General features: G+C 40.6%; 1 protein-coding gene across 1 annotated transcript; it reads left to right on the top strand.

Moving 5' to 3' along the window:
* Positions 1–5800: 5800 nt before the first annotated feature.
* On the top strand, positions 5801–7759 carry LOC110519532 (uncharacterized). The gene has a single exon (XM_021596626.3). The coding sequence runs from the start codon at positions 6028–6030 to the stop codon at positions 7231–7233; it is 1206 nt and encodes a 401-aa protein (XP_021452301.3). The 5' UTR covers positions 5801–6027; the 3' UTR covers positions 7234–7759.
* The last annotated feature ends 7936 nt before the right edge of the window (positions 7760–15695 follow it).

Below are 15695 nucleotides of genomic sequence, written 5' to 3' on the forward strand. Positions count from 1 at the left end.
ACAATTTATGTTTTTAATCTCGACATTACAACTTTTGTTATGTCTTGACCGTGAGAAAATTATATCGTGATCACGAGAAAACAACTTTTGTTATGTTGTGATCTTTTTTATTCATGTCTGTTCTGGACTTCCGTATTAAAGTGTGTGTGAATAAGTAAACTATTTAAAAATTATATAATTCAGTCAGGCAAAAAAAAGCACACGATTCTCTTTCTCACCATTAGGTGTTGCCAAATGTCTTTCTTTTGTTCCTGGGGGTTTGACATACTGTATGATACTATCTTTAACCAAATCTGGAACCCTTCTTGTCAGGGTTGCTCTGACCTCTTTTGGAGGATTTCAGTGATAAAATATTTATATAGTGTCTAACACTGTCCCTGTCGATGCAATATTTATATAATTCAAAGGTTAACCTCTGTAGCCCATTTCTCTATCAAATGTAAATGTTTTGGTACTCAATTGATTGTTTAAAATATAAATACTTCTTATTGGTTACACTATAATTGTCTAAGAGTCATCTCCCCACTAACCAAACCAACAGAGTAGTAGTGTAGGACAAGTTTTTGATGTCCACAAAACAACCTAGAAAAAATAGCCTACTGTAGGTAGACTATATGCTCATTGACCGCATTATTTCCATTTTTGCATTTACTCCAGCTATTATATTTAAATGTTAAATATTTGTCACTTATAGTGGGCTTTATGTCTATATATTTTGTCTGGGGCGCAACTTTGGTTTTAAAGGTGGAGGGGACATAATATTCAAAATAAATGTTTATCCAGTCGGATAAACACTCCAAACACCGCTCCTCATGGTCCTGAAGCACACCGTCGCCTCATTTTGTATCACATTCCAATGATAAAACTGGGGGGGGGGGGGGGGACAAAAATGCAATTTCAGAATGTGGGGGGGACATATTCCCACCGTCCCTACTGAAAGTTGTGCCTCCATATTTTGTTATTGGTCAATTAACGGAATGGGCTGCAATAGCACCCTCTAATATCAGATGAGTGTATGGGATAAACACTTGAGAGAGACTACATAGCCTCAAGGTTAGAGCGTTAGACCAGTAACTGAAAGGTCACTGGTTCAGATCCCAGAGCTGACAAGGTGAAAACCTGTCACTCACAACCTGGGCTTGTGGTAATGGCTGGAGCGGAATCAGTGGAAAGGTATCAAATAAATCAATCATATGCTTTCCATGTGTTTAATGCCATTCCATTCGCTCAATTCCAACTATTATTATCAGCCGTCCTCCCCTCAGCAGCCTCCACTGGTTGGCCGATTTCTTAATGAATCATCATCTGTGAGGCGAGGAAAAAAGACAAACTCAGGAAAACTCAGTAGTTTAGATGCTGAAACCTCCAAACTTGTAATGTAAGCACCGGCCAGCTGTGTGCACTTGTAAAGTTGTTATAATCCTCCTCCGTTTTATAAACAGGAAAATACATAATATAAAGCATCATGCACAAATAATACAGTTTACTTTGACGTCCTGCCAAGTTGTCCTTTTATGGCAGTGGTTGACTACTTTCTCACTCATCTGTTGATAAAACAGTTAAAACGCTGTATTTAAAAAAAAAATCAAACATAGCAGAGGGATATGTTCTATTATAAAACAATACCTGAAGTATATTTTTATGTATAGTAATAAATTAAATAAAAACAGCAGGTCTGGTAATTAAATAAGTAAAGTATAGGCTATACCTTCTCTCTTTTTAAATTCCTAATTTAAGATGCAAGGGGGATCTGCACAACATGAGTTAAAGGGATAGTTCACCCAAATTACAAAATGAAATATTGGTTTCCTTAACCTGTAAGCAGTCTATGGACAAGGTATGACAGCAATCTATGCTTTGGTTTAGTTTACCTGGCACTGTTTCCACGTACTAACATTTGAGCATTTGTGTTCAAATCATCTATAAGTGACTTTGTTGAGCTTCACAATCAATTTGAGATATTGTACGTAGGGATTAATTGGACATGACGCACGAACAATGTTAAAATCGGTCTCATGATTTGGCATGTTAAAATGTTAGCATGTGGAAACAGTGCCAGGGAAACAAAACCAAAGCATTGATTGCTGTCATACCTTGTCTATAGACTGATTAAAGCAACAGTGTTGGGTAGGTAACTTTCTAAATGTAACAGTTACTAGTTACCTCTACAACATTTTAATCAGTAATGTAACTTTTGGATTAACCAAACTCAGTAACGTAATCTGATTACTTTCAGTTACTTTTGGATTACATTAGAAGACAAAAAAGGATCCATCAAACACATTTGGTGTGTCATCATAGTGGTCTTTGACTTGTGGTCAGACTTGCTCAGATAGAACAAACTTACACTTGTGCTTTTTTCCAATGCTGAATTGAATGTCATTGACCAATGATGTATTTAAACATTGGATAGCTGATGAGAGGCTTTGAAGCCACTTGTCTGCCATATATGTACATGTGGGACAGGCATCACTTGTAGGACAGGCATTACTGGTGTAAAGATTACAATAGATTTCTGAAACATATTTAGAAATATCTTTGAGGTTTTCGTTTTCTTTGCAATCTATATTAAGCTTATTAGTAGAAGAAAGATTTTGATTTTTGTTCTCTAAATTGTGAAAATGTTGACATTTTTTACCTTCCTCCAACCATCTCCTTTTTGATCATACAAATGCCCTTTTGCTCTCTCTTTGTACATTCAGACCCTTTCTTTATTCATCAAGGTCCTCCATAGAGATTAGAGAAAGTATTTATTGCCTCAATCTTTTAAATTCAGCAATTTATTTACCTTTCTTCATGGCTGTTTGTCTTATTTCATACTGGATTAATTCCCAATAGTTCCCATAAGATTGACATTTTCTTGTATAATATCTTTGGAATCCCATCTTAAATGATCATCTTCCAACAGCCTACTATTGAGTTTCCAAAAACTACGATTCGGTTTATTAACTTCAGAGCCATTCATATTTACAGATAAGAATATAACTTTATGATCAGTAAGAATTGATGATTCAATGGATAGCTTGCTTACAGTGTTATCTAATGAATTAGAAATAAACCAGAAATTAATTCATGACTGTCTGGACATGCCCTTGTTACACAAGGTGAAGTCCTTTTTATTCAATATTTAGATCTCCAAATATCAAATAATCTAAGACCAAGACATAGATTATTAAACTCAGAATTAACCATGCTGGCTCCATTAGGAGGGGGATATCTGTCACATCACATTAGTCCCCAGAATTAAAATAAATCTCTAAAATAATTTGGATAACCTGAAATACACCTTTAACTATTCATCTCTTCTTCAAATTCTTCAAATAATATTGTGTTGTTTTGTTTGTTTTTGTTGAATAGATATTCCCAAATAAAACATTTCACTGTTCAAATTAACGAATGTCCAGAGTGGTGAGTGTTACTAATGATGACCTTCCCTTTAAATGCACCTCTTAAAACTGCTACACCTGCAGAGTGGTTGTTGCCATATGATAACCAGATATTGTTACCCCATTGATTTTTCAAAAAATCTAGATCAGAAGAACAAGCATGAGTCTCTTGTAGAGAGTATAAGTCTGCATTAAACCTTTTGCAAAACAGGAAAATAGCCTTACGTTTGAGTAAATTACGAATACCCCTGACATTAATTGAACAAAGAGATAAAGACACAAACTTCAACCAACAACCTTATGCTAATATAAGCTTTTCCTAAGGGAATGTTACTCAGAAGGATTCCCATTTTTAACCCAGTCTTTTTCATTCAAATGTTTGTGTAAACCCATTTCATGAAGCTCCCGACAAACAGTTATTGTGCTGACTTTGCTTCCAGAGGCAGTTTGGAACTCGGGAGTGAGTGTTGTAACTGAAGACAGATGATTTCTACTCGCTACGTGCTTCAGCACTTGATGGCCCCATTCTTGTGTGGCCTACCACTTTGCAGCTGAGACGTTGTTGCTCCTAGACTTTTCCACTTTACAATAACAGCACTTACAGTTGACCGGGGCAGCTCTAGCGGGGAAGAAATTTGACAAACTGACTTGTTTGAAAGGTGGAATCCTATGACGGTGCCACGTTGAAAGTCACTAAGCTCTTCAGTAATGCCATTCCATTGCCAGTGTTTGTCTATGGAGATTGCATGGCGGTGTGCTCGATTTTATACACCTGTCAGCAACAGGTGTGGCTGAAATAGAAAAATCCACTCATTTAAAGGGGTGTCCACATATGTTTCTATATATAGTGTAACTTAATTTAGTTACACAATGTATTTGTGACAAATCATTCACTAAACCATAAACCTCAACTAAGTCCTGGAATAAATCATGTGGAAATTGAGCAAGTTGAGGAGACTAAACTGCTTGGAGTAACCCTGGATTTTAAACAGTCATGGTCAAAACATGTTGATACAACAATAGCTAAGATGGGGAGAAGTCTGGCCATAATACAGAGCTGCTCTGCCATTTTAACAACACTATCAACAAGGCAGGTCCTACAGGCTCTAGTTTTATCACACCTGGACTACTGTTCAGTTGTGTGGTCAGGTGGCACAAAGAGAGACCTCGTAAAATAATTACAATTGGTTTAGAACAGGGCAGCACGGCTGGCTCTTAACTGTACACAGAGAGCTAACATTAATAATATGCATGTAAATCTCTCATGGCTCAAAGTGGAAGAGAGATTGACTTCATCACTACTTGTTTTTGTAAGAAGTGTTGACATGCTGAATGCAGCGAGGTGTCTGTTTAAACTACTAGCACACAGCTCGGACACCCATGCATTCATTACCCACAAGACATGACACCAAAGGTCTCTTCACAATCCCCAAGTCAAGAACAGACTATGGGAGGTGCACAGTACTACATAGAGCCATGACTACATGAAACTATATTCTACATCAGGTAACTGATGCAAACAGTAGAATCAGATTTTTAAAAACAGCTAAAAATAGACCTTATAGAACAACAGGGATTGTGAAGAGACACACACACAGGCACAGACACACGATAAGACACACACATACACATGGATGTGGTATTGTAAATATGTGATAGTGGAGTAGTGGCCTGAGGGAACAAACTAAATGTTTTGGGTAAAGTGTTATGAAATGTCATGTCATGAAATATTTGTAATTGTATATAACTGCTTTAATGTTGCAGGACCCCAGGAAGAGTAGCTGCTGCCTTGGCAGGGATCCTTAAGAAATACAAATACACATTTTTTAGAAACTTGAGGATGATTTGGCCAAACATATTTAATTATATAACAAAAAAAGTGTAGATTGTAGCCACTTATATCCCTTCCTAGTTTGTTTGTTTAAGCATGACCAATATCCACATAGGCCTACATAATTGTTTGACCAAATGTTTTGTGTCAGCACTTGGGGGGTGGGGGGGGGGGGGGGGGGGGGGGGGGTAATCAGTTACTTAACAGTAACTTTGTAAACCAATGTGTAATTTTGTAATTTGGGTGAACTATCCCTTTAAAATAAAAAAGGTTTAAGTTATTTTCCTTTTATACACTTTGTTTTTATTTCAAGTAACCCACAGCAACTCCCAGAAAGAACTCGGCCGTGTTTGCTTGTTCTCTCTGTGTGAGCAACTTTCAGCGTCAAGGGTGGACGTGATATTTCAAACATCAGATCAGTGCGTTTATGTATTGGGTGCCCGGAAATTTTTCCAAATAAACACAGCTTGATTCAACTTGGGTGGGCAGACTTATCAACAGACTAATTCTATAAACAAATGTGGGAATAACCAAGAACACCATTGGCTGGTAGGCCTACGCAGGGGACACGCGGGGAGAGAGGTGGGGCTTTCAGCAATGAAATTTTAATTAATGTGGGTGGGCTGAGAACACAACCAGTGTTTATGATAGACAATTTATTTTCCAATGAAAAGTCAACATAAAACATGTTAAACAATTATTTAACATTGTTTGACTCATGAGGCAGAGACACTGTGGGATCCCATCATTCCAAGAGCAGTTTTCCCCACGAGCTGAAGTTCCTTGGGAAGCAGATAGCGCTCCAGCATCATGAGCCTTTACCACAGCCGAGTGCTTGGAGTGCCACCCTCGGCGCTCAATTACCCCAATTCGTCCCTGATTTACTTGTATGGAGGCGACGGTGGTACCATTCTTCCCGCTTTGGGCTTCCTCCCAACTCGGCAGGAATCTCTGCAAAAACCTCCGTACAGCTACATTGCACTTATCGCTATGGCCATCAAGAGCGCACCAGACAAGCGCGCAACGCTGAGCAGCATTTACCAGTTCATAATGGACGGCTTCCCCTATTACCATGACAACAAGCAGGGCTGGCAGAACTCAATACGCCACAACCTCTCTCTAAACGACTGTTTCATCAAGGTACCGAGAGAAAAGGGCCGTACCGGGAAAGGCAGCTACTGGACTTTGGACACCAAATGTCTAGACATGTTCGAGAACGGGAACTATAGACGGAGGAAGAGAAAACTAAAGGGCCAAGAGACTGCAGAGTACAAAACTACTTACAAGAGGAAAAGAGGTCCAGTCTCCACGAACCCGTCAGGACAGGATAGGAGGCCCATTCATAACGTTCCAGCTGATGCTCACCCGAGGATGGGTAGGCCTATGTCAGCTGGAGATTGGGCTGTGGTGGGCACGGAGGTGGAACAACAACATAGACATTTTGAGCAACGTAGTTCAGATTTAAAACATGTTCTTGGTGAGTTCAACAATGTTGGGATGCAGCAAAGTGCGTCTGTCCATGGCCAAAAATGTAATGTGCAGAATCAAATCCAAACTGAATCCATGCAGGACATGTATGGCACACAATCAACTGACGCGCTACACGGTCCAAGGTGCATACCCGTTCAGGAGCACAGGGTCTGTTTGGACACAGCGCATCTGTCAGGGGCGTCTTCCCTCCGTGCGAGTGAAGCAGACAACAGTAGACTAGCCTTTGATGGGAGGGAGAATGGGCCTCCTATCCTGTCCGGTTGCACGGAGAACTTGAACTCATCTATGCTGTGTAGAACAATGGAAATTATACCCACTGTCCCTAGCAGAGCAACGGACAAATCCAAAGGTTTTAGCATAGACAGTATCCTATCAAAAAAGGGAAACCAAATGCACAAAAGCAGCGTTGGTGTAACAACAGAGCCAGGCTTGTACCCCCAAAGTCACCAATTCAAGCTGATGGGATTCCCGCTTTGCCGTTACTTATCGCTCACGTGCCCTGAGAAAGTTCTACATTTTAAATAGGCAGAATGATATGCTAAAAAAATAGGGAATATCTGAATAATAATATAATGGGAACATCTAAAAAATAAACAATATATATTGCAAGATATTACGCGCGAGTGTCACCATTTTGATACAGTGGGGAGAATAAAAAATGTGATTAAAAAATGATTGCGATTATTGCTATTATAGGCTAACTTCTCTTCCGAAGTGCAGCTGCGTCATAAAATACCATTGCAGTTCCTCTTTCAGTTGATTTATCGTCATGAGAGAACAGTTAATAAACGCCCAAGAGTGTACGGATGTTGTTTTAGTAAATGTAAATGTTTAGGGAAACTATGGTTTATATGTAGGAGCTCTGAGCTTGTCATCTGAGTGCCTGCCATTTGACTGTTGTGTGTGTTATATTCTGTGCTGCTTCTCAGATGTTGAATTTAGATGTTAAAGTGGAAATAGTTTTTTTAGAAGGTAGCTGAAAAAAACTTCTGTAAAATGTTTTTTTTTCCCATCTTGAATGTAAAATAAAAGTGTAATAAACAAAAAAAAATACATTGCAAGTCAGTTTGATTTTATTCCATGAAAATATACATAAGTAAATTGAAAGAAAGGACAGTACAAAGTAACACATTCAATCTTAGCCTATTAAACTTAAAGATCATTACAGTCATGTACTCTATTATAAACTGGGTGGTTCGAGCCCTGAATGCTGATTTGCTGAAAGCCATGGTATATCAGACCATATACCACAGGTCAGGTATGACAAAACATGTATTTTTACTGCTCTAATCACCCTGGAAACTAGTTTATAGTAGCAATAAGATGCCTCAGGGCACCTGTATCCAGGTACTCCGTGTTGTGTTGTACATAAGAACAGCTTTTAGCAGTGTTATATTGGCCATTTACCACACCCCCTCGGGCCTTGTTGCTTAAATATAGTCCTGCAGCTGGTTTTCAATGTTCTTCCTCAAACAGATTTACACCTTGGAATAATAAACCAAAATTCTGAAGGGAAAAGTGAAACATTTTTAATAACCCTGCACTGCATACTACACCAGGATTAGAGCTATGGGCACGAGTAAACATTCATTTGTTTATCAGTTAAACAAATTCCCCATTGCAAAAAGTGCTGTTAACACAAATACTGAATCAACCAGAGCATTGCCATCTGTTTCCTTGAGGCCACATGTGATTTACAGTGAATGAAAGTTGTTATGGTATTGAACTGTAAAGTTTCATACTGTATAAATAAGCAGTGGGTTTGTAGGGGTTTCTATGACACCTGCATGAAATCAGAGCATTATTGACAACATAATCATGAAATATATGACAAAAAAACTCTGACTTCTAAATATAGCTTACATTTATATTCCTCTGAAACCTTCACTGTAGACTTTGAGAGAGCAAATCAGGAATGCCTGTAGAAATAAATAAACTTCCCAACATTTGAGGAGAGGAACTCACAATCACAAGAATTTCCTGTGTATAGGATTATTTTGGTCAGATGTGTAAATAAAACCTCATGCTGAAAACCTCAGAGGAGAAAAAGAGTTTGCATTCCCTAGCCTGCTCAGCTCAATTGGTCATCAGCCCATTTAGGCTTCAGCTCTATGGACAAATTCTGTAGGCCCTTCTGTAAGACACCGTGGCTCTGCTAAACTGACGATCATCAACAAACAATAACTAAGCATCTGAAACAACATAATATTTGAAATAATTTCTTTGATTAAATGCTGCACACAAAATTGATAATTTTCCTGAGTGTTATGCATTTGATTAAAATATGGCAATCTTCCTTCTCAATATTATTCTAATTTAAATATTGTGACTAAGTAAATGATTGAAAACCAATTTCAGTTCACATCTAAACACACTTCTACTGGTCTGAGATACCACTCTCTAACATAATGATTTCTAAGCCTTATGATCAGCATATATTACAAATCATTTCTAGTCTCTCTAGAGCAAACTCCTCAACCAACAACTGAAACGTTGGTTAATTGTAGAGAGTGGTGCTCTTGAGACAAACATAACAAGATGGCTGAATGTTCTAGTGCCACCCACTGGCTCAACTGTTCAACACTCTGGTCTCTCTTTCTAAGGCACACAAATGCATGATCTGTTGACCCCTCGAAGTGTTTGATTTAAAACATGATCCACATTTAGGCTCCAGCACTAATATGTAGTCCTCTCATTCTTATCTATTTTCATGGGAAACAAATCTGAAAGCTCTCTGCGTCAATAACTTTTCTCTTCAATGAGATGAATGCTGTGTTGCCGGTGTGATATTTCCGATCTACTCTACTACCAACTAGACCAATTGCAATAGTGCACAATGTTAGACTGAAACACCAATGACTGTCAATTTCTTTCTCAATACCCAAACTGTAGGTAATCAGGTAAGCTCACTGAATCGTTTGGATTCAGTAACCCCTAAAATCAACTGTTGGCTACTCTGTTTCCTCTAACCAATTGCCAGACCACCTACGAGGAAGAGACTCCATGAGATCATTCCGTGGGACAAGGCCGCAGTAGTCAAATGGAGGGCTGTCAGGGAAGATATATGGGTGGATGAAAGGATTTTTATTGGTGAATGGTGGGGTAATGAGGCATATATCGTAATGTAGGTTTAAGGGTGTGGTTCACACTCATAGCTCTATGAATCGAAGTTGAATCTCCTCACCATAACTCGTTTGAGATTGAGTTGACAAGGCTTGATGAATCAGCGTGGGTTCAAATAAACAGTGAGAGAAATATAGCTTGTATAGGAAAGTGTCATCCCTTTCATGAACAATCAGATCTCAATTTAAAACCGCTAGGTTCAAAAGGGTTTTAATCTACATGTTTATTATATTGTTCACTCTCTACATATACCAACTACACTTGTCCAAATACATACTCAGCACAAGGGTATGGGCGGCCGTGATGAAGATTGATGGGCTCGCTGCAAGGAGCATTAGCTGCTAATCAAGTTGTTTCCTGGCACACAACTGTATATGTCATTATCTGCCTCAGATATCCACAAGGCCTATGCATGCTGCTGACCATGTAGACACAAATGCATGTATTTTGACATGCAAACACTGAGCATGGATTGGACACACATTCACTACAATGACACATATAAACAAACAAAACTGTTTTAAAAATGCTTTCAGATGACAGTTATCTTTCCATCAAAACACAAAGCAGCAATATCACAAAAATATAGACATAAAACCTTTACTCTTCTTGAAAATTATACCAAAGGCTTACTGCAATAAAACCAACACAAATGGACCCACCTATAAAGATGGACCTACAGTACATAGTAAATGACATGATAACATCTGTGGAAGCATGAAAATGTGACTTTGAAGAGAACAGCAAAACGCTTTGAAAAACATTTGACAAGACTCTTTCACTTCAGTACGTAAGGAAGCCAAAGGCTGTGTGTGAACCGCATATAGCTGCAAACCAAGTGTGTACATTTAAAGTCCTCTCTCATTAACCCTGCCTGTACTTAAACTGGGTATCAACATCCACAAAACAGTTTCAGTTTCTAGGATACTTTACCAACTATCAAGATGAACAATTTAAATAGTCACATAATAATTTAAATTGATCTATTTTATATAATTTCTTTAAATATAATTTTAAAAACATACAATCTACCTGCAGTGAAGTCGCTCAACATTTACATTACATTCAGTCATCTAGCAGACATTTGCATCCAGAGCAACCTAAAGGAGCAACCAGGGTTGATTAAGTGCCCCGCCCAAGGGCACATCAACAGATCTCCCACCAAGTTGAATCAGGGACCCGAATCAGCAACCTCTCAGCCACTGGCCCTAGCTCCCAACCGCCAAGCCACCAACCATCCAAGATCCCCCCACAGTCCCCCCCCCCCCCCCCAAGAGCTGCCCCTCAACCATCCTAGACCCCCTTACAAGAATGTTTTAGCTGAAAAGCAAAGTCTTGAATCTGGCGTCGTTTTATATATAAACTCATACACCCTGTTCCATGGAATAGGTACATCAAAAATCTCCTCCCAGCTATTTTGCAATCTGTATGGCACAGCTGTCAACATCCTGGTCTTCAGTTGACATTGGTAAACTTTCCTATTTATGCTATTTTTGCTCTTCCGCCAGTTTTGATCTTTTATATTGGGCAGACAGAGCAGTTCCCCACCTCCTCCCACTGCCACCTGCCGCCTCCATTTTTAGAGTAGTGCTGTAATCGATTGGTTGTAATCTTGGATTGAGCAGACCTTCCCAAACAATTCCGATAGCTCCATGAAAGACATAAATCTACCATTCCAATTGCCAATATAATTTAAAAACAAAATACCCTTTTCAAACATAACACTTTTCCATAAATACAGGTATTTTATCAACCAGCACATTTGAGTTCAACCATAATATTTGTTGCAGTGTTGTAGTACTCAAGACCAGTCTTGAGACCACATATTGAGTGTCTCGGGCTCAGAGGCGACCCGTCAATCAGGGCAGAGCCTCATCTGTTTTGGGTCCCACCTTTGTGTGTGTGTGGTGGGTATTTGCCTGTTTTGCATGTTATTTTTGCATTAACATGTGTTAAATCAAATCACATTTTTCACATGCTCCGAATACAACAGTTTTAGACCTTACAGTGAAATGCTTACATTACAAGCCCATAACTCTATTTACTGAACTGCATCGTTGGTTAAGAAATATTTACAAAATAAACTAAGGTAGAAAATAAAAAGTAACACAATAAAATAACAATAACGAGGCTAAATACAGGGGCTACCGGTACCGAGTCACTGTGCGGGAGTATAGGTTGGTGCTCCAGTACCGCTTGCCGTGCGGTAGCAGAGAGAACAGTCTATGACCTGGGTGACTGGAGTTTTTTGGTGCTTCCTCTGACACCGCCTAGTATATAAGTGCTGGATGGCAGGTAGCTTGGCCGCAGTGATGTACTGGGCCATACGCATTACCCTGTGTAGCAGCTTACAGTTGGATGCCGAGCAGTTGCCATGTCAGGCGGTGATGCAACCGTTCAGGATGCTCTTAATGGTGAAGCTGTAGAACTTTTTGAGGATCTGGGGATCCATGCCGAATCTTTTCATTCTCCTAAGGGGGGAAAGTGTTGTTGTGCCCTCTTCACGACTGTCTTGGTGTGTTTGGACCATGATAGTTCTAGGTGATGTGGACACCAAGGAACTTGAAACTCTTAACCCGCTTCACTACAGTCCCTTCGATGTGAATAGGGGCGTGTTCCACCATCCTTTTCCTGTAGTCCACAATCATCTCCTTTGTCTTGCTCATGTTGAGGGAGAGGTTGTTGTCCTGGCACCACACTGCCAGGCCTCTGACCTCCTCCCTAAAGGCTGTCTCATCGTTGTCGTTGATCAAGCCTACTACTGTTTTGTCGTCAGCAAACTTAATGATGGTGTTGGATTCGTGCTTGGCCACGCAGTCGTGGGTGAACAGGAAGTACAGGAGAGGACTAAGCACGCACCCCTGAGGGGCCACCGTGTTGAGGATCAGCATGGCAGATGTGTTGTTGTCTGCCCTTACCACCTTGGGGTGGCCCGTCAGGAAGTCCAGGATCCAGTTGCAGAGGGGGGTGTTTAGTCCCAGGGTCTTTAGCTTAGTGACAAGCTTTTTGGGCACTATGGTGTTGAACACTGAGCTGTAGTCAATGAACAGCATTCTCATATAGGTGTTCCTTTTGTCCAGGTGGGAAAGGGCAATGTGGAGTGCGATTGAGTTATCTGTGGATTTGTTGGGGCGGTATGCGAATTGGTGGGTCTAGGGTTTCTGGGATGATGATGTTGTGAGCCATGACCAGCCTTTCTAAGCACTTCTTGGCTCTCGACGTGGCGGTAGTCATTTAGGCAGGTTACATTTGCTTTCTTGGGCACAGGGACTATGGTGATCTGCTTGAAACATGTAGGTATTACAGACTCGGTTAGGGAGAGGTTGAAAATGTCAGTGAAGACACTTGCCAGTTGGTCCGCGCATGCTCTGGCATGTCCTGGTAATCCATCTGGCCCCGCAGCCAGGTGAATGTTGACCTGTTTAAAGGTCTTGCACATATCTGCTACGGAGTGCGTAGCCGAGCTGGTGCTCTCATGCATGCTTCAGTGTTACTTGCCTCGAACGGAACATAAAAGGCATTTCGGCTCGCGTCATTGGGCTGTTCCCGGCTGGGTTTCTCTTTGTGGTCCGTAATAGTTTGCAAGCTCTGTCACATCCGACGATCGTCGGAGCCGGTGTAGTAGGATTCAATCTTAGTCCTGTATTAACGTTTTGCCTGTTTGATGGTTCGTCTGAGGGCATAGCAGGATTTCTTATAAGCGTCTGGATTAGTTTCCCGCTCCTTGAAAGTGGCAGCTCTAGCCTTTAGCTCGGTCTAGATGTTGCCTGTAATCCATGGCTTCTGGTTGGGATATGTACGTACGGTCACTGTGGAGACGACGTCGTTGATTCACTTCGTTGATTCCTCAATGCCATTGGATGAATCCCAGAACAGTGTGTGCTAGAAAAACAGCCCTGTAGAGTAGCATCTGCGTCATCTGATCCCTTTCGTATTGAGCGAGTCACTGGTACTCCCTGATAGTTTTTGCTTGTAAGCAGGAATCAGGAGGATATAATTATGGTCAGATTTTCCAAATGGAGGGTGAGGGAGAGCTTTGTATGCATCTCTGTGTGTGGAGTAAAGGTGATCTAGAGTTTTTCCCCCTCTGGTGGCACATATGACATGCTGGTAGAAGGTAAAACTGATTTTTGCCTGCATTAAAGTCTCCGGCCACAAGGAGCATTATTTCTGGATGAGCATTTCCTTGTTTGTTTATGGTCTTATATAGCTCGTTGAGTGCGGTCTTAGTGAAAACTATAGATGAAAACACTTTGTAGATAGTGTGGTCAACAGCTTATTATGAGGTACTCTACCTCAAGCTAGCAATACCTTGAGACTTCCATAATATTAGACATCACGCACCAGCTGATATTAACAAATAGACACTCCCCACCGCCTGTCTTACTAGACGTAGCTGTTCTGTCCTGCCGATGTACGGTGTGGTGGAATTATTGTAATCAAAAGGAGAGACTTTTAGATATCTTCAAAAGCAATACCTCGAGACTTACATAATATTAGACTTCACGCACCAGCTGATATTGACAAATAAACACACTCCCCCCACCGCTCGTCTTAACAGATGTAGCTGTTCTGTCCCGCCGATGCACGGTGTGGTGGAATTAATGTAATCAAAAGGAGAGACTTTTAGATTTCTTCACAACAATCAAACTTTATTATTTAATTATTGCAGTAATGGAGCTGGTCGGTAATCACCCCTGGAGGTGATCACTGAGTGTCACGCCCTGATCATAGAGAGCCATTTTATTCTCTATTTTGGTTAGGTCGGGGTGTGACTAGGGTGGGTAATCTAGGTTGTTTATTTCTATGTTGGCCTGATATGGTTCCCAATCAGAGGCAGCTGTTTATCGTTGTCTCTGATTGGGGATCATATGTAGGCAGCCATTTCCCCACGGTGTTTTGTGGGATCTTGTTTATGTGTAGTTGCCTGTGAGCACTTCGTTTCGTTCGTTCTTTATTGTTTTTGTGCGTTTCATTCAATAAACATGTGGAACCCATATCACGCTGCGCTTTGGTCTGAATGTTATTATGGCGATCGTGACACTGAGAACTCAACGAGCTGGTTTGAGCCACACCATTTTATTGCAAAGTCCATCCTCCTTCAGTCTACATGACAAACAACAGATGTATGGAATGGGTCGCAAGGTTAAGAATTGTATGATAGATACTTACAATTCAGAGCAGACAGTATCTCAATGTGTAGAGACCAGGGTCTGGCCCTGGACTCATCTCTCCCTGGTACCATATAGAACAGAAACATTAACTCATGCTCTGAAATGCAGTATCCCCAAAGACATCGTATCTCCCGGAGGCCCACATTCAGTTCACATAGACACAATAGAGTTATGAGAACCCTCTATTCTGTTGCATAAAACAACCATTTGATGCAATACAAGTATTATTACATAATCTTGTAATTTCCACCATAACGGAAAACCCAGCAAACTGCATATTATTATTATCTGTGTCGTCGGTCAGCCACGACTCGGGGAAACATAAGATATTACAGTTTTTAATGTCCCGTTGGTAGGATAGTCTCGAACGGAGATCATCCAGTTTACTCTCCAGTGATAGCACGTTGGCCAATAGAACGGATGGTAGAGGGGGGTTACCCACTAGCCGACAAATTCTTACAAGGCACCCGATTTCCACACCTTGAATTTTTTTATATTTTGTTTATGCGAATGAAGGGGATTTGGGCCTGGTCTTGGAGAAGCAGCATATCCTTCGTCCAGTTCGAGGTGCGTAATAGCTGTTCTGATATCCAGAAGTTATTTTTGGTCATAACTGTCACACCCTGATCTGTTTCACATGTCTTTGTGCTTGTCTCCACCCCCCTCCAGGTGTCGCCCATCTCCATCATT

This window comes from Oncorhynchus mykiss, chromosome 1 (genome assembly GCF_057628025.1).
Source record: "Oncorhynchus mykiss isolate SJ-2025 chromosome 1, ASM5762802v1, whole genome shotgun sequence".
Classification (NCBI taxonomy): Eukaryota; Metazoa; Chordata; class Actinopteri; order Salmoniformes; family Salmonidae; genus Oncorhynchus; species Oncorhynchus mykiss.